Genomic DNA, 19,111 nt, shown 5'->3' with positions numbered 1-19,111 from the left:
TTATATATATATATATATATATATAGTTAGGTGATATGATTATGTGCAATTTAAATTTTCTTCTGTATATTTATAGGGTTTCCAAGGTTGCTTTGATATGCACTTATATCTTTATAGTCAGAATGAGGTTACTGGCAGGAATATTGTATTTCGGGCACCTGCCCAATGGTGAGGTGGGTCAAATGGCTGGCCAACCCTGCCTTGACTACTGAAGCCCATCAAATGTATTAAATGGGCAACATTTAAATGAATGGCGTGCTGTTGGCTTTATGCCAGGACTTCACGTTTGCAGCACATTTCCAAGGGCTTCTGGGGGATCAAAGGACACTCATGGGTGTGTAGCCTTGTAGGGTTCTGGGAAGCTAAGGAACTTCTCCCCCAGGGAAGGCACCATGAGCGTCATCTTGGCTGCACTGTTTGCATGGAGAGAGAGACCACTCCATCGCCACCCTCCAGCACTCAAACCTTCCCACTTCCTGATGGCTGAGTCACGTCTCAAGCGCCCAGTGGATTCTAAAGACAGCATTTGAGGCAAAAATCTCGAAGAGTCAAAATGACCCCCTTGAACATCCTTTTTCTCCCTTAAACCACCAAGACTTGCCCCTCTCCCAGAACTTCAAAAGCCAAGAATTAAATTTTCTTACAATTTTCAACAAGCACCTCTCTCTTTCTGGGAGCTCGAAGCCTAAATCACTTTGAAAAGATAATGGAAGGGAGAAAGGGAGTGATAGATACATGAAGGGAATTTTCATGTTTTATCTTCAAAGGCATGTACTGCATTTACATTTGTAAAATGCACCCATGATACATCTCCACTCTCGTTCAATTTTAGCAAAACCAGTTGTTGGCCAACGATGAGTTATAAGCAAGCACATGGAATATTCAAGGATCATTGCACAAAGATTCCCTGTCTGCAATAGAAACTTCCTCACATGCTGGGATGCGTTTCCTAAGATTGGTCAGCCCTATGCTCCCATGGTCTGTATGAATCATGAAGCCATTAAACAATTAGTGCCTGAGGTCAAGAAGGTACTTCCCCTGAGTGGGTGCCCATTCTGGGCAGGAGGGAGCAGAAAGAGTGTGCCCCCATGTGGCAAGACGGGGCACTGCATCTTTTCATATCTGGGAAAGAGCTACCATTCAAACTTGAATAGAGAGAAATGGTTTTGTAAATGATGGGCTCAGAACGAAGCAAAATTCCCTCAAGGCTTTAAAAACTAGAGTCACAGAGGCTGAGAAATGTAGGAAATATTTCTGTAGTTTTACGTGAAACAAGTGGAATATGAAACTGTATGTTAAGATGTATAATCAGGGGCTCCTGGGTGGCTCAGTCATTAAGCGTCCGCCTTCGGCTCAGGGCGTGATCCCAGTGATCTGGGATTGAGCCCCACAGCAGGCTCCTCTGCTAAGATCCTGCTTCTTCCTCTGCCACTCCCCCTGCTTGTGTTCCCTCTCTCACTGGCTATCTCTCTCTGTCAAAAAAATAAATAAAATCTTTGAAAAAAAAAAGATGTATAATCAATAGGGATTGCTAATATTCATCGTGCTTTTCATGTGCTAGGCACTGTGCCAAGCACTTTACCTATATTTTAGTTCTCATAATAACCTTACTAAGAAGATGTGATTATTTTTTTAATTTATTTTTTTAAAAGACTTTATTTATTTACTTGACAGAGAGAGAGACAGCCAGCAAGAGAGGGAACACAAGCAGGGGGAGTGGGAGAGGAAGAAGCAGGCTCCCAGCAGAGGAGCCTGATGCGGGGCTCAATCCCAGGACCCCAGGATCACACCCTGAGTCAAAGGCAGACGTTTAACAACTGAGCCACCCAGGCGCCCCAAGAAGATGTAATTATTAAACCCATTTTAGTACAAAGGCACTGTGGCACAGACACAGCATTTCCCTGAAGACTTGTGGCTAATGATTGACAGAGCCATGATCCCATGGTTGACAGAGCCACGATCCCATGGTTGGGAGAACCACATCCTGTGGTTGACAGAGCCACAATCCTGTGGTTGACAGAGCCACACCTCATGGTTGGCAGAGCCACATCCTGTGGTTGACAGAGTTACATCCGGTGGCAGGCAGTGTGATGCTGCATCTATTCGCCTCACCATTTGCACTGACTGCAAATATGCAACACATGAATATACGTGGACTGGACAAGGGGTAGGAACAAATGACAGTCACTATGGTAGGGATATTAGGGGCTTTTTCTTTAATGGAGTTACATTTGCAGCTTTATAAAAGGGAGGCAGGATGAGTGTGGATAGGTTTAGAGACAGTCATAGCCTTTAGTTTTGGATGTCTTTGAGCGGAAGGGTCATCTGCCAAGACTGGGAGAACCACCTGGCTCTTTCTTAAATTTCGTGGGGCTGTCAAGAAGGGCTGCCATGGGCCTTGATTGCTCTGCATGCCAAGGCTGATGCTACCCCATGTCGAGTCATTACTTCGTGTTCAAATTCAGCATTAATCACGTAAAGGAAGTCATGCTAGTTGCGTAAATGAGTAAAGAAACAGATCCGAATTCTTAGCAAGCTTTGTCACACTCATGATGATAATTGAATTTCTTTCCCCAACCATTCTGATTCTCTGGGAAACAAGAAGGAAGGGAAAATATAAGTAAATAGATCCTCCTCTCTCCCTGCTTTGGATCGGTCTTTTGATCTTGCGTGTGCATGTCTAGTACATAGTGGACAGGTGTCACCGACTGCTCTTCATCGTATGTTTTGTAAACGGGGTTTAGGAAGAAGGTATTTCTCCAGAGGTTTGAAGTTTTCTGTGCTTAGCGGATGAGGGTTTGCCTATCTGTGCTAATTCAACCAGATCATTTCCATTGATGTCTTGGGGATGTTTTTTAAAGCTCTTGTGGCTGGTGATCTGTTAATTAGTGTTGCCGCATTCACTGGGGACTGAGTTTCCATCATTGGGCCCTGGTAGATTTGGCCAGTTACATCATCAGAGAGACAGAGGGACAACATCCTGTGTCCCTGGGGGCCTGGGCCCATGGGTTATGAAAACAATGGTTAACATAGCATTCGTCTTGCATGATGTTCTCAGTCGAAGGACCTTGAGTCTATAAGGATTCAAACATTTTTTCAAAATTGTTGTGGTGTTTTGTTTTTGTTTTTGGTTTTTTTTTTTTGCTGGAGAGATCATCATAGCTTCCACAGTACTTTCAAAAGCAGTGCTGATGCACAATGGTTTAGATCCACTGATTTGCTCAAGGCTCTGCTGCTCCGGGATGCCGCTCGCACAGACGCATCCCATGCCAGGCACCACCGTGGGCTGGGTGCTCCGCCTCAGACCTAGGAGACCACGGGTAGTTGGCATCACCTGGGTCTAGGAAACAACACCCTTCAGATATATCCCCCCAAGGGGAAGGTTTGGAGGGAGGGTTAGCTGGAAGTCTGGTGGCAGGGTACCAAAGTCAGCCCGTGAGGGTCAGAATGTCCTGCGACACTCAGTCTGCTATTTGTCTGCCTGTCTGTCTTTGTGTCAGTCTGGCTGGCTGGCCGGCTGCATGACTTCCCATCTCTGCATGCCTCTCTGTATCTGCTTCCTTCTATCATCTGTCAAGCTGCTTCCTTGTTCCCTTCGTGCGTGGAATGTCAGGCTGTACATGACCTTTTGGATTGAGAATCTGAACTTGAATCACTGGCCCCATCCCCACTCCAGTCCCCCTGTCTCTGGGGAGGAAGTCTGATTGGCTGGGCCTGGCATGTGGGTGGGTTCCCATGAGGCAGCGAGACCAGGAGAGCAGGGTCACCCACGGTGTCATGCTGTAGGGAGAGAGGGACCACGTGACAGCCACCACAGTCCACACCTGCACACTTAGTAGCAGCTAAGCAGTTGCCTGGAGCCTCTCATTTAATCCTTGCACAGTCCTGTGGGACAGTACCATTATTATCCCATTTTATGACTCAGGAAACCAGGGCACAGAGAGGGTAAACGGCTTGTTTAACGCCACACAGCTGATAAGTGGACGAGTCAGCAGTGAGCCCGGCAGCCTGACTTCAGAATCTGAGCTCCTAATCACCGCTCACTGTTGTTTCTCCCTCATAAGCATTGCTAGGGCACCCCCAGTTTCATCTTTTTTATCCTTTCCGGTCCCTGTGCATCGGGCACTGAGTGTCTATTTGATGAGTGTTTGTGGAATGAATGAGTGAGTAGGTAAAGGAAGGGAGAGGGGAAAGAAAGAAGCGGAAGGACACACAGCCCATTAGGAAGTTAGGGAGCAGACCCTTTCCCAGGGTGGAAAGCTTCCTCCTGCTGCTGCTTGCCCAGGCACCCGTGTGCACATTTTCAAAGTGCTCTCTCTCCCTGTCCCTCTCTCTTTGCTCAGACAAGAGCGAGAACGGCGAGGCCTATCAGAGGAAGAAAGCGGTGGCCACTGGCCTTCCCCAGGGCCCCGCCGCCCTGGTGCCTCCTCGAGGGAACCCGGCGCAGCCTGGGAGCGGCGGCTGGAGGAGGATTGCGCTGCTCATCTTGGCCATCACCATCCACAACATTCCAGGTGAGGCCCTGCCCCCGCGCGGTCCTACGGTGGGTGGCTCGAAGGGAAGGTCACTGTCAGCTCAACTGCCTGGCAGGAAGAGGGGCGCGGACAATCGTGATATGGATCCTTTTTTTGAGGGGTGCAGGGACAGAACGCATATCTTCCTTGAGTTTGTATTTAACTTGTGTTATCCCTGTGGGGGGCAGCCTGTATAAGCGTGGGGTGTCTCTGGTTCTGCTAATGCCCTTTTAAAGTATTGAGTTCCGTACAGTTTAGCACTGATGCTTACCTTACCTGCCTTCTCCCTGTGGGGACACCTGTCTAGAATGCCCTTGTCGGTCCTATCCTTTTTAGCATGCTGCAGTAATTTGCTTTGCGTCTCTGGGTTTACTTTAATTGAACAAAATGTGTTGGCGCTCTATTTTAAAAGTAATATTATGTCTCATTTAGAGTAACAAGAAAACACAGGTAAGCATAAAAAAGAATAAAGATATTCTTAAAAAAAATAAATCGAGGGGGGGCGCCTGGGTGGCACAGCGGTTAAGCGTCTGCCTTCGGCTCAGGGCGTGATCCCGGCGTTGTGGGATTGAGCCCCACATCAGGCTCCTCTGCTAGGAGCCTGCTTCTTCCTCTCCCACTCCCCCTGCTTGTGTTCCCTCTCTCGCTGGCTGTCTCTATCTCTGTCAAATAAATAAATAAAATCTTTATAAATAAATAAATAAATCGAGGGAACCCGAGGAGCTCCTTGGGTCACATCTTGGAATTCCAGCTCTGCCACTTACTCACTAGTATATCTGGAGAAGTTACTCGAGCTTTCTGAGCCTTGGTTTTCTCATCTGTGAAATGGGCATAAGGTTACTACTGAGAGAACCAGGATATCATTTGCAAAATGAATTACGTTTATTTTGATATTTTTTTTAAAGATTTTATTTATTTATTCGAGAGAGACAGAGGGAGAGAGAGATCACAAGTGGGGGTGGGGGGGAGGGTAGAGGGAGAANGAAGGCAGACGCTTAACCGACTGCGCCACCCAGGCGCCCCATTTATTCTGATACTTAAATGAGATGTTGTAGTGGGCACACACGCATACACAGATCCNAGGATATCATTTGCAAAATGAATTACGTTTATTTTGATATTTTTTTAAAAGATTTTATTTATTTATTTATTCGAGAGAGACAGAGGGAGAGAGAGATCACAAGTGGGGGTTGGGGGGGAGGGTAGAGGGAGAAGCAGACTCCCCGCTGAGCAGAGAGCCTGATGTGGGACTCGATCCCAGAACGCTGGAATCATGACCTGAGCCAAAGGCAGACGCTTAACTGACTGCACCACCCAGGCGCCCCATTTATTCTGATACTTAAATGAGATGTTGTAGTGGGCACACACGCATACACAGATCCTGGTGAGGTACTTGGGCCGCACGGGCATTTGGAAGATGGTACCGGTTATTAGCATTAATAATACTCCTGTCCTCCCTTCCAGCTGTGACTTCCTCGGGCTTGAGTTCTTCAACGTTCTGACCCATCATTGGTTGTGCCGGAACTCAAATTACAGGAATAACCTCACTAAGGGAGTGTCCCTGGGTGATATATTACCTGAGCCCTTGCACAGTTCATAATGCCAACCCGTCACCCCTCCCCTCACATTCTTCTCTTCGAGGCTTTTGTAGGTGTTGTTCCATGACCCTCTGGCTTCAATACTGGGGGAGCAAACCAGCCAAACTGAAATTATTCCTCTTTGGGTAACTCTATATTCTTCTGCTTACACAATGAGGACTTGTTTGTTGGTTGGTTTTTTTGGTCATTTTTAAAGAATGAAAACTTTGATATGTTATGTATACCAGTATATACTAAACCTGTCTAGAACACTATGCTTCCAATCACTTTTTAAAAAAAGATTTCGCCCATTTAGTTATTTTAGAGAGAGTGTGTAAGCAGGGAGGAGGGGCAGAGGGAGAGGGACAAGCAGACTCTGCACTGAGCGCAGAGCCTGATATGGGGCTTGATCCCAGGACCCCAAGATCATGACCTAAGCCAGCCGCCCAACCAACTGAGCCAGCCAGGCCCTCCGTGTCCAACCAGTAAAGCTCAGGTCTTCCCCTAGATGAGAAGCACGGTCCTTATTGTCTGTATCCTGGTCTTAGGAATTTCTATCATGTGATTGTATAGGCTGGTTTGCCCCCCAATTTATCTTTAGCATGTTTCTCTCATTTCCCTCTTGGCTTTCTCCCTTTGGGTCATGGGCAGACTCTCTGGTTTTTCTAGAGTTTGCTATTCAGTATTCCTTGAGACTAAGTCTTATGGGGGACCCCAACACACAAAGCTGACCAAAGCAGATTTGTCCTGGTGGAAGGGTCTGGCCACATTCACCCCCAGAGTCTCAGCAAGCTCACTGGGAGACCTAGGGCTTATAACCTCCATAGTCGCTTCAACCTGTTAAATACTAACCAGTAGGGAAGAGAAGGTACTTGTCTTTTCAATCATAATAGTTAGTAGCTATCTTTCTGCCATTCAAGGCTTCTTCTCTAACCATTTGGAAATGAATAAAGATCTGTCCATTGGGCTTACAGTCACATAAGATAACTATACTGGCTTGAGGTGTTCCATGGTGATTCTCGTGTCCCTGAAGAATACAAAAGTGTTCTAAAATCCAGATTTCACAGCACTGGGCTTTGAGAAGCTGGGAAAAAGCTTTCCTCTGATGGCACCCTTCCTATCTCCCACCTGCCACTACCCTTCTGGGTTTCCATGTGCTCAACTGGGACTGTTTCCTGGTTCATGTTGACAGAAGGTTAGGAAGAGTCAAAGTTCGCATCTTTAATGTTTATTGACTTCAGTGAGAGCTTTGATTAAGGCCAGAAACAAAAGCGTGTTAGCAGGAAGGTGTATGGGATGACACCACCATTTGATGATCCGCTGTCAGCACAGATTCAAAGGTTACTTCTTCCCTGACAACAGACCTTCTTCTGGATCCTTGGCATTCCCGAGTTCATGTTCAACCTGTGTCCTATTATGGTGAACGTAGAAGTGTGTTTTGAAATGAGGATTGAGTGGCTCGTAGGAACCTCAACTCAGTCGGCTTCATCAGAAGCCCAGTGTAAATGGTCCGTGACCTGGGGAGCAGCTGGCTTGCCTGGACTGAGAAGTTTGAGGGTGAATTTCTTCCCCAGTCTTGCCTTTTATTAATTGCATTTGAGTAATAAATTTTAGGTACGTGAGTTACATCAGTCATAAAACAGACCAAGATCCATAGTCTCCTGTAACTAACATTATAGCAAGGAAATAGACAATGAACATAATAGTAATAAGTGGATTATATGCTATGTTTGAAGGTGGTTGGTGCTCTAAAGAATGGACAAGTCCAGCAGGGCTGATGAGATGCTAAGGTGTTACAGAAAGGAGTTGCAATTTTAAATAGAGTGGTCAGGGTCAGTCTCACTGAGACCTTGCATTTGAGTCAGACATGCAGCTGTCTGGGGCAGAGTGAATGTTCCAGGCAGAGAGCAGCCAGTGCAAGGGCCCTGAGGCATAAGCACGTCTGGACCTCCAAGGAGTCCAGCATGGCCAGAGCAGGGTGAGTGGGAGGGAGAGGCACAAAGTGAGGACAGAGAGGTCAGCCCTGCCCCAGGTGGAGCTCACAGGCATTGTTAGGATTTTCCTCTTTACTGTGGGAGATGGGCCACCCCAGGGTTTTGAACAGAGAGGCATATGACCTGAATTGTGCTTTCAAAGCTTCTCTGTAGGCACTGAATTCAGACTGGACCCAGGAGGGGCAAGGGCGGCCTCGGGGAGACCGGGCAGAGGTCACGGTAGGAATGTGAGTGGCAAATAGGTAACTCAGGCTGGGGCGGTTGTGCTGGAGGCACTGACAAGGCCCCCATCCTGGTGTCCGCTAAGGGTGGAGCCGTGGGGTTGCTGATGCAGTAGACAGGGGGTGTGGACAAAGACGGGAGCCAGGAAGGACCCCGACGTTCCAGGGCTGACCAGCTGTGAGCAAGGAGTCACCACCAACGGGGATGGGGAAGACTCCGTCGGGCAGGTTTTAGAAGCGCAAATCAAGAACTTGGCTTTGAACAGTGAGTTTTGGTTGTTGGCAGACATTCAAGGGGGGATGCCAATCGGGTAGTTGCATGTAGGAATTGGGAGACAGGAGCAGAGTCTGGGCTGTAGAGAGAAGCCTGGACCGGATGCGAATCACTGGCACATAGGTGTCCTTGCAAGCCCTAGCGCCGATGACATCACCAGGGTCTAACTGCAAGTAGACGAGTCTCCGAGGCCCCCTGGGGCCCATCCCCGGAGCCTCAGGCCGCTAACTCCCGTCCAGAGCAGTTCGCTCTCCCGCTGTTACAGGCAGCAGCTTCCTGCCCTTTGATGGGAACCATATTCGAGAGCTTGTCTGTCGCCAGCTTACCTTTGAAAAGGTCTCTTTTTTAACATTATCCTTTATATTGTATTAAAAATTTAACTAGACCTTTGACATTCCCTGAGACTCTGGGTTTTAAGATAGACTTTTCATAATGACTAAAAGGATCATTGATTTTTTTGAAGTTTTTTTGTCTTTGCTGATTCAGTTTCATATGTCCTGGGGATGACATTTTGTTAATTTTCTCTTTTTTAATGTGGAAGTAAAAAGCAGAGTTTGTTATGTTAGCAAGTGTCTTGTCTTCCGGAGGTTCCTGGCGTGCGAGGACACACACGTAGGCACGCATAAACACACACACACACACGGGGCAATGGGTTAACATTTAATACACGTGTGCAGGGATGTATGTGTTCTGAAATTTCTGTGGCTCGTCGTCATCCTCAAGAACCTGGGAAGAGCTGGGGTCCCCCTCACACGCCCCCCACAGGCAGATCTGGGTGTTTCATGGGCCTCCTGAAGACCGTCCATGGCCCTGAAGCAGGGAAGAATCCCCACTTTCGAGAAGCAAAGGCACGGTCATGTGAGCAGTTTAAATGTTTTGGGAGGAAACCCTCATGACTGATGGGGACCATCAGACATGAGCCCGTCCGGCTTGTGTAGCGGACACAAACTCTCCACACGTGGAGATGCTTCCCCTCCACATTCCCCGTCCCTCCTCTGGCTTGGCCCGTGGGCATGGGCGGAGGGCTGCGGAGCTCGAGTCCTTTGGAAAATGTCCTGGGGAAAGGACATGTTTTCTGTGGAAACAACTCAGTAGCCTCTGGAGCATTGTCTCTTAAAGTGATTTTCATGCAATATCATGCAGGCTCAAGGGCTCTGAGCCTTCCAGAGGTTCCCAGGCCTTCGGAAAACAAGCTTCCTCTCTGCGTCGGAGTGGAATTAAAAATCAACTAGCAATTGAGTTCTTACTAATCTCTTTTCATGAGTGGCTTATGGTCTCAACAGTGCACTATAGCATTGCTTTGTATGCCAGAAAGTTAAATTTAGAGCTTAACGGGATCTTCCAGAGGTTATCTCCTTCAAACACTACTCCATTTGGTGATTCAGGGCGTGTGTGTATGTGTGCGCGCACACACATATGTTAAATTATCACTGTGATTCCTTTCAGCCTGGGCACTGGATGAGTCTGTGAAAAATAATACAGATAGTACAATATTCTTTTCATGTATTTTATAGTGTTAATCATCCCTTCCTTTGAGACGCCCTGCTGTATCCTGTGTCTGTGTCTGTCGTGATCTTATCACTCTGAATGGCAATTATTTAAATGTGTCTCCCTTCCCCCGATTGGTGGAGTTTCTTGCAAGGAGCCCCATGCTGTCTGCTTGTTAGGAGCTCACGTGCTGCCTGTTGGAGCTCAGTATCTATTCGAGCATGTGGAACGACCGGCGCACTTGGTACCGAGCCTCATCCCAGGATGAGGGGGTGTCCTTCGAGAGCGTGGGGGGGGGGTCTCAGTTCCCCTTCTCCCTTGGCCAACCAGATGGGCTAAGGGACGGCCCGCAACTCCTTTGGGTCTCAGGGACACGGCAGGCTTTCCTTTGCATTTGAAATTATTTATTAATCCATAGAAGAGGCGAGCTGAGTCACATGCTTTTTATTTTCCTCTCATTAGAATCAAGAATCAAGTTCACTTTGCTGATTGCTGCCGTGACCTGGAGTGACCTAGGGTCACTGCCTGTGTCCCCAGAACAGCACGACAGTTGATTTTAATTACTTGGCTTGTCTTCATCAACAGTTCCTATTAGGCTGCATTTCGTGGCTTTACATGAAATGCTTGACATTTTAATCAGAAGGGCTCCTTTCCCCCCCAGGGAAAAATACCCCACCAGTTCCAGACTAAAATATTAACAGTGGCTGGTTATTCCTGAGACCGTGGCTGATTTTTATCTTCTTTATGTTCTTGTGAGATTTACCAACTTAATCTATAATGAACGACTCGTAGGATGAAAATGGTTTTGGGAAGGAGACCCTCCATCCCCTAACCCCCTCAACATCCCCAACCCCCAAAACACACCCAAAAAAGGGTGTTACCAAAAAAGGAACAGTTCTTCCTTCATGCCAGAGATAATCTTATAGGAGTTGTTTTAATGACAGGTTGGGAAGACAACGAAGGATCGTATTAGCTTCCCGCAGCTGCCGTAACAAATGACCACAAACATAGTGACTTAAAATGACCCAAACCCGTTCTTTTACTGATCTGGGCACCAGAAGTCCAATATCAGTTTTACTGGGGTAAAGTCACGGAGCTGGCAGGGCCATGATCCCTCGTGGGGAGAGTCTGTTCTTGACTCTTCCAGCTTCTAGAGGCTGCTGGCCCCCCTGGCCCTGCAGCCACACCTAACTCCAGTCTTTGCCTCTGTGGTCACATTGCTTTCTCTTTTGTGTCTAATCTCTTTTCCTGCTTTTTTTTTTTTTTTTAAGATTTATTTACTGATTTATTTGAGAGAGAGGGAGAGAGTGAGTGCATGAGCAGGGATGAGAGGGGGGCAGAGGAAGAGGGAGAAAGAGAGAAGCAGGCTCCCCAGGACAGTCCTGTCGGCCAAGTCTCCTTTGTCACAAAATCTCCTTTGTCATGAAAGGTGGCATTCACACTTGTTGGCGGCACGAGCCTGGGCATCCGCTTTACCCTCACGTGGTGTCCACGTGCTGCAAGGGCAGCTTGGAGCTGGCAGGGAGGGGCCAGGAGCTTAGAAAGGACAGCTTTCTGACTCTTCATTTTCCTGGGACCAAGACTGGATAGAAAATTCTGTCATTAGACAGGGACTTGTCCAGTGAAATCACTGAAGCAACAGGCCTCCTTCACATTGTTCTGCTTCCAGAAACTGGAAGCCAGAGACCCAGGCTCGGGTAAGGAGTGCTCGAAGCACCCCTCAAGGCCACAGTGCAGCGGCGGTAACAAAAGCCACCGTTAGTGCTGGAGCCAGGGCCTTCTTAAGTGCCCTGCGCATATGAGCTAGCTATTTATACCCCTGCTTTACCCTTTAGAAACCGAGACCCAGGGAGGCTGAAGAGGAGGCTGGAGGTTGCATGAGCAGGCACGGACAGAGTTTGACTCATGCTCCGTCCTCCGTTGCTGACAGCCCACCTCCCGCTATGGTGAGCTCTGCCTCCTTCCTTCCGGACCACGGCATTTTCCAGAGCCACTTACAGAGACGTTCAGGAAATGCTTCTCCTTTTTCTGAAGCTTGCCACGTTAAATGTTAACGTCTGCAGCATGTTGGTGTGATTATCACTCCAGGTGCCGTGGCTCAGTACAGCAAGGAGATTTCGGCGGGGGCAACGTGAACCACCTCTGTGCGAGACAAGCCCCCACGCTCCCGCTGTCACCACTGCGGCCTCCACACAGTGAGGACCGTCCAGGACCCGGGCAGATCGTCAGCCCTTTCACCTGTCAAGGGGGGTGATCTGGGGAGAAGGGACAAGCCCAGGGTTTAGAATCAGAAAGGCCAAGGGCGTGGATCCTGGAGCCACCAAATGCTTTCCAAGCTGGGTGACCTTAGGTAGGACTCTGGGAGTTTCAGTGTTCCTGGCTGTAAGCTGGAGATAATATCCATCTTGCGGTTCAAGTGCCGGCCACCAGCAGGGCCACTCACCGTGTCACCTGCTATGACGTGTGATTCACGGGGGCTAGAACACGGTGGGGCCTGAAAGATGTCCACTCCCTCATACCTGGTCCTCTCCCCCTGCCCCTTCTCCCTCCTACTGCGCCTTCACTTTGCTCAGATCCTGAAAGATGGTTTGGTGCTGGCCTTGGTGGTCTCCGAAGGGAACGTCTCCAGCCACTTTAATTTCTATCTCCAGCAGGTTACATTTGAAGAGGCTTCTCATTTACCCCAGGAGTTGGGAAACACTGTAATATTCTCCTCTAATTATCTGTGTCTCAGTGGGAAGCCTGACATTATAATTAGCTCAGGCTCCTGTCTGGGATGACATTTTGCTCAGCGTATTGTGCTCCTGGGTGTGCGCTGTAGCAGAAGCTGGTGGCACGCTCCCCAATTACGCTGTTGGGTTTGAGCACGAAAACTGGCATAAATGCCCCAAGGGTGAAGTCGTAACTCTGGGATTCCTGTAGGATCCACCGCACCCCACCCCCATCTCCATAAAGCAACAGGGCAACTTTCAGATTGGCTGCCAGCTCCTGCCACCAGCTACAGACCCATGCCTGTGCCCTACTGACTGGCCTTCGGACCACGTGAGCTGTGCTCTCAAGCTGCATGAGGCCTAGGGTTAAAATTAAGACTCCTTTCCACATCTATGAGGTTATGTCATCCTCCTACCTATTATGTAAATTAAAGGAAAAAATTAGGCAGGAGAATTTGAACATATTTTTGTATTAAGACTCAAAGTTTCCAGTAAATTCCAGTTGTCTTTCTACTCTGGCCAGGCAGGTATCAGCTAGAATGTGGTGTTGCTAAGTCCTTTTGGACCCGCACTGTCTGATACAGCAGCTAGGTAGCCAGTGGGACAGACGAGCAGAGGCTCTGGAGTCAGAAAGGCTTAGATCCCAGAGCCACCAAATGCTCTACTCTTTTATTGACCAGATTTGAACAAAATGCAAAATTTAGATCCTCAGTCATACCCAGCTACATGTCAAGTGCTGAGTAGCCAACCACATGCAGCTAGTGGCCACCGTGCTGGATAGCACAAATAAAGAACAATGCCGTCACCACAGAAAAGTTCGATTGGACGGCACTGCTCTAGACCCTTGGCAAAAAGAAAAAAAAAAAAGCAACTCCACAAAATATTTAGAGCCTACCCAAGCTTGCCTTGGGCTGAGTTCTATTTAGGAGAGGCATTCTGTTTCCTGAGACAGCTGGTCTTAGCCATGGGGTGTGTCAAACATAGATTGCGAATAAAATGCCTTAAATTTCAAAATTAAGGGTAGTACAGTACCTCTGTGGTACCATTATCTTGTTCCCATCCGTTCTGACCTGGCTTCTTGGTTCAAATGGGGGACAGCACGGGGTGGAAGGGGGCGGCTCGTGTGGAGAAATCACAGCGGGCTCGTCACCGCCTCTGATGTCAGGGGAATGGAAAGAGCTGCTCCAACGATGAGCTTGTCATCCTCTCCTCTGAGTGGCACACACCCGTCCCCCGAGCAAGGCAGCATAGTGGTTTGTGCCAGCCTAGCCCTCTCACAGAACACCTTCTCTTGCCTCCAGTTGAGCTTCAAAGGAAGGACATTAACTGTCATGTGAAAATCACCCCAGCACTTACTGTCACTTTTTTTCTTTTTTCTTTTCTTTTCTTTTTTTTTTTTTTGCTGGGGACAATGCCCAGTCCATCCCACAATGCTCTCAAGTAAGATATTTATTGTAGAATGCACTCCCTGAGAAAGCTTTGCCTCCCTCGTGGACACAGTATTCATAATTTATTGTGTATAACATTTCTTTTCTCCCTTGTCTGCTAAGAAGTTGCTGTGATGAGATGAAGTGCATTTTCATGGTCTCATCCTTGGAGCCCTTCTCTCCTTTCACAACCTATTGTACTGCACTTTAATCCATTTCAAAAGGAGGAACGTGATTCATTAATTGGCACACACGATTTTATTCCTTTTTCCCCATTTTTCTTTTGTCCAGGGCACAGATTTGATTTCTAATCCTGATACCTGGCCTGAAAAATGCTTTCTTCTGGTTATAACGGAGACTGGGGACCAGGCGAGGGTAATGGAGTCATCTGTCTATAGTGTTCAATGAAACGATCGACCGATACACTCCATGTGGGAAGCCGCTGGATCCCCCGCGTCCAGTAGAAATATAGCACAAGCCACGGACCTATTGTCAGCTTTCCAGTAGCCAGGTTTTAAAAAAAAAAAAAAGTAAAAAGCAAGTGAAACTAATTTTTAAAATGTACCTTCTTTAAACCAAAAATAGTCCGAACAGTATTATTTCGACATAGAATCACTATAAAAAATTGAGACAATGTACATTCTTTTTTTTTTTTTTTCCCCCTCACACTAAGTCTTTGAAAGCCAATGTGTATTTTACGCTCTGGCACATCTCACTTTGGATGCTAAATTTTTAATGGTTCAAGCGAAATGTAGTCCTACCAAAACAAAGCTGTGTATAGTGGAGAAAAAATATTTTCTACTTCTTCAGTTTTCAAATTCAAACTTAAATTAATTAAAACGAAATATAAGTCTTCATCTTCTCTGTCCCGCTGGCCAAATTCCAGGTTCTTCATTGGCCACATGTAGCGAGTGGCTGCCACGTCCCATGACACAGATCTCGATGCTCCGAGAGATACAAAAAAAGGGCTTCCAGTCTGACCGCCGAGGTCACGTTTATGCGTCCACATATTATAATGCAGTGCAGAAGGAATCCATCTTCGTGGGAAGTCAAAACAAGTGCAAGGCTCCGGAGCAAGGGCGTAATTTCTTTTAGCTCTGGGTGATTTAAACAATAATATTTACTGTCCTCTGACTTGGGATTGAACCCAGGCCTTGGAGGACTGATGGGCTGCCATTAATTCCTCCCCCACACACACAGTAGAGGGGGCGGAGGAGGCAGCAGGAATGCGAGGGCACAGCAGCACGCGGGAAGGGTCAAGGCCACTGTTCTCTTTCTTCCTGCGAGTTAATGAGATAAGGGGGAGGAATCTGGAGGCACAGCCCTGACCCTCCTGCAGGGGGCCAGGCAGATCAGTCCATATGGGGAGGCATCTTTCCCACCAGAACCGCATCCCTGTGGCTCTTTTCAGCGGGGGCGGCTCCACCCTAGGCCAAGGCTGCAATGAGAAATCCCTTCAGACCCTTTCCTCCTTCTGGAGAAGCCACACCGAGGACAGTTGCTACTGCAGACTGGCCCCTAGCTCAGAGATGTTGTTATGTGCAGAGTCTCACGTGATCCATGTTGGCTTTACCCCCAGAGCTCAACTTGTCTTGGCTTCACTGTAAAGAGGATTGTAGCTTTTCTAAAACTGGTTCATGAAACACCCTGAGCCTTTGCTCGCAGGGTAATCCTCCGGGAATGTCTCACCTGCTGATGAGTCCCTGTCCCCTGGTGAGATGGCCTCCTTTGTTCAGAAGCTGTAGCAGATAGAACCGGTTTAATCAGATGATCATACTGGGGGTGCAGACTTCCTAATAGTCCCAGCTCATTTGTATTTATATATGCGAATTTTAGGGCACATTAATTATGTATTTAATAAGTCCCTGTTTATTCTATTTTGTTGCCATTCCCTTGATAGCTGTTATGGTGTGGAGTTGAAAATAATTAAAATGTTACTTGAGTTCTGCAAATAACAATTAGCCAAAGATGAATTCTGAAATCAAAATCCCATTCTCTTTCCCTTTCTGTGATTAAATACAGTGAGTGAAATGATACCTAGATGCACTTGTAGGTCCATGCCTCACTCTTCGCTCAGTGGAAGGGTAATTACTCCTTTTCCCGGGTGGTAATTGACAGAGATGTGTGAATGACCCGCCTGAAACAGCTTCCGAGGCCTTGGGCACCTCTCTTCTTATTGGCCTGGAGACACACATTCAGAGTGGTGAGCTCAGCATGGGGCCGAGGGAGAGGACGGGAAGAGGGAGGCTGTTCTCCACAGAACACACGAGGGGGTGGAAGTTGGTGAGTCTCATCTGTAGGAAGCCCCTCGGGTGGGGGGCTGTGTTGGACCCAAGCTTCCTCCAACACCTGGATTTCCAAGCCATGTCGAACCACCCGTCCTACCACGGCTCAGCCCCTTGGAGAGTAGGCAGCCCCCTGGCCTGTGTTTTTTGCATATATTACCTGCCCAAAGGGTGGCCCCACATCCTTACGCGGGAGCTCATCCTGGTCAGTCACGATTCCACCTGCTCGTGCAGTGGTTGGTAGCTTCTGGGCGTAGACGTTGGGCCCCGTTCCCTTTTGTCTTGGATTTTGTGCCTCTTCTTGCCGTCCTGCCAATTGCCAGCATGTTAGTAGATCTTCCTGCCCCTACTTCTTCTTTTTCCTGACCCCAGGGGTGGCCCCAGCCCGTCCCCAGGGCTTAAGCCCCGCCGCAGTCAACTTTGTAGAGCACGGATCCCTCCCCTTCAGCCAAGTAGCTATTGGAAGTGGAACTCACATGAGCGCTCAAAAAGGAATTCATTGCCCCTTTTAGTCAGTAATTCTACTGGGGGGGGGGAATGCACAAGGAGAGGAGGAGTCTCAAACAGATTTGTCTTGCTGATGCACTACCGGAAAAATTTAATTAGAAAATAACTCAAAGCTCATGGAATTTGGAATTCGGAAACTGCCTTTGAATGATAGCAATTGAAACTAGCCCAACTCTCCCTTAAGCAAGAGCTGGGACTCAGAATCTGTAGCTTTTACTTTATTTTGAAAAAAACTGTGTGGTTGTACTTTAGCAAATTGTGATTTTCAGATCTGTGAGGGAGGTGAATCATTCCGGCCCCACCTTCCCACAGGTGATATGTGGAAAAACGTGGATCCTGGACATGAGCGCCCCTCCCCCCAGGAGTAAAGGGACCAGTGAGAGAGCAGTTTCCCTGCTGATCGGATACAGTGTTAAAAGCAGTGTTAGTGCGCCCCTTCTCCTCCCAGATCCCCATTTCCTTTCAGCCTCAGAGCTGTGCACTCATCTTCTCTTGCTCTGATTGAAGTTCGGAGCTGTCGTTTCCAGAGATGTTGTTCATTTGCTCTTCCCTATATTCTCAGAAATCCTTCCCGGTGCAGAGATGCTAGGCAAGAGGTAGGGGCGTGCTGGTGGGGAAAAAAAAAAAATCTCTGACTCCTGTTTTCAGGTGCAAACAAAGTTTTCCCAAGTGTCAGTCCTGCAACAGAGGCATATTCTCTCGTCTGCTTTTTAATCAAATGCTTTTCTCCAGCAAGGCTATTCGTTTGCAAGATCAGCAAGTCACAGAGGCATCTTAGCTTTCCTTCCCGGGCCCTGGGCTCAAGGGGCAGCCTCCCCTTCACACTGGGGCCACGCAGGGCTTCCCTGTCGGGAGTGGGGTACATGATGAACTCAGCCACTGACCCCTCCAGAGGACAGAGGAAAAAGCCAGGGGGAGGAGAGTAGAGAGGTGGAATGTTAAGACACTGAGGACGTGGGGGGATGCCGGCTGGCGTATGAGGTTTGGTGAGGGTATTTGGGGCCATGCACCTTTCCATGCCATTTGGGCTGTGCCCCGTGAGGGGCATGCTCTGCCCTGGTTGCTTGGTCCCTGGGGGCTCAGGATAAGCTCTGGGTTTTACCTCCCTGTCATTCTAAAGAGTGCCCTGTTGCTTAGAGACAGGGGATGGTGCCTGGAGTGAAGATAAGGTTGTCAAGGAAACCAAGCCACAAATTCCCTTGTTTTTCTCCAAGTTGCTGGACAGAGAGTAAAGGATTTTTGCTCTGACAACTGGAAGAAAAGTATCTTCTTTTCTATGTGTGCTTTAGACAAATATCAATTTGCTGTTGAAGACACAGCCGAGTTAGTACCTGAGTGGACAGAACAGGCTTGAGTTTTGCACTGTTTTTTTGTTTTTTGTTTTCCGTCAGTGAACACTTTTTGTGCTTTTAAGTAGGCTCCATGCCCAGCCTGGAGCCCAGCATGGGGCTTGAACCATGACCCTGATATCAAGATCTGAGCTGAGATCAAGAGTCAGACGCTTAACCAACTGAGCCACCCAGGCGACCCAGTGAGTACTTTCTGATAGAGACAGAATTCAGCAGCCATTTTAATGGCTTTGTTTGTTTTAGATGTGTGGACCCCAGGACCCAATCCCTCTGTATTACACAACTGAGCTTTTTTGAATTCTGAGTTTTCATTTTTGGCCCCAATTTTTCTCTTTGTGTGGCATTGAGATGATCTTTCTGGAAATTCACAGTAGCAATGACCCCCTTTCTGTCCTCCGTCTCTGAATTATTTGCATGTTTCACATGGCAGGAACCAAAAAACCCAGACATTTCACTCTCAACTCTGGTGTTCATAGTTCAGAAAAAAAAAATTCCTTTTTGGGGTCATCCACAAGGGATCCCTTGTTGAACACGGAAGTTCACATCTGCTCTGTGCTCTCATGTCCGTGATGGTAGAGTTGGAGTCCACACAGTGGCGCCCCAAGTGCCCTCCCCCCCCGGGGCATTCCAGGCATAAGTAAAGGGTTCTTCATTTGTCCATAGTGGCAATTTTCGCTCCTGCTGGGAGCCTGGAGAGTCACCTGTGTAGTGAGTGTGCGTGTGTGTCTCCCTTCACCTTCTGTAAGCTTATACCTTTTCCTGCT

At 47.9% G+C, this 19,111-nt stretch overlaps 1 protein-coding gene across 8 annotated transcripts in view; it reads left to right on the top strand.

Annotated features, from left to right (window-relative positions):
* SLC39A11 (solute carrier family 39 member 11) overlaps positions 1 to 19,111 on the top strand; it is a 590,263-nt gene that overhangs the window by 203,626 nt on the left and 367,526 nt on the right. For all 8 annotated transcript variants that reach the window (XR_004619757.1, XM_034641028.1, XM_034641031.1 and 5 more), the window contains exon 6: positions 4,344 to 4,514. Coding sequence is in view for 7 of the 8 variants with exons in the window: in XM_034641028.1 (XP_034496919.1) it covers positions 4,344 to 4,514 (171 nt within the window). In the remaining variant the exon portion in view is untranslated. The remainder of the gene's footprint in view (positions 1 to 4,343; positions 4,515 to 19,111) is intronic.

The sequence above is a fragment of the Ailuropoda melanoleuca genome, chromosome 13 (genome assembly GCF_002007445.2).
Source record: "Ailuropoda melanoleuca isolate Jingjing chromosome 13, ASM200744v2, whole genome shotgun sequence".
NCBI classification, from domain to species: domain Eukaryota; kingdom Metazoa; phylum Chordata; class Mammalia; order Carnivora; family Ursidae; genus Ailuropoda; species Ailuropoda melanoleuca.
This window is presented reverse-complemented; position numbering and strand designations above follow the sequence as displayed.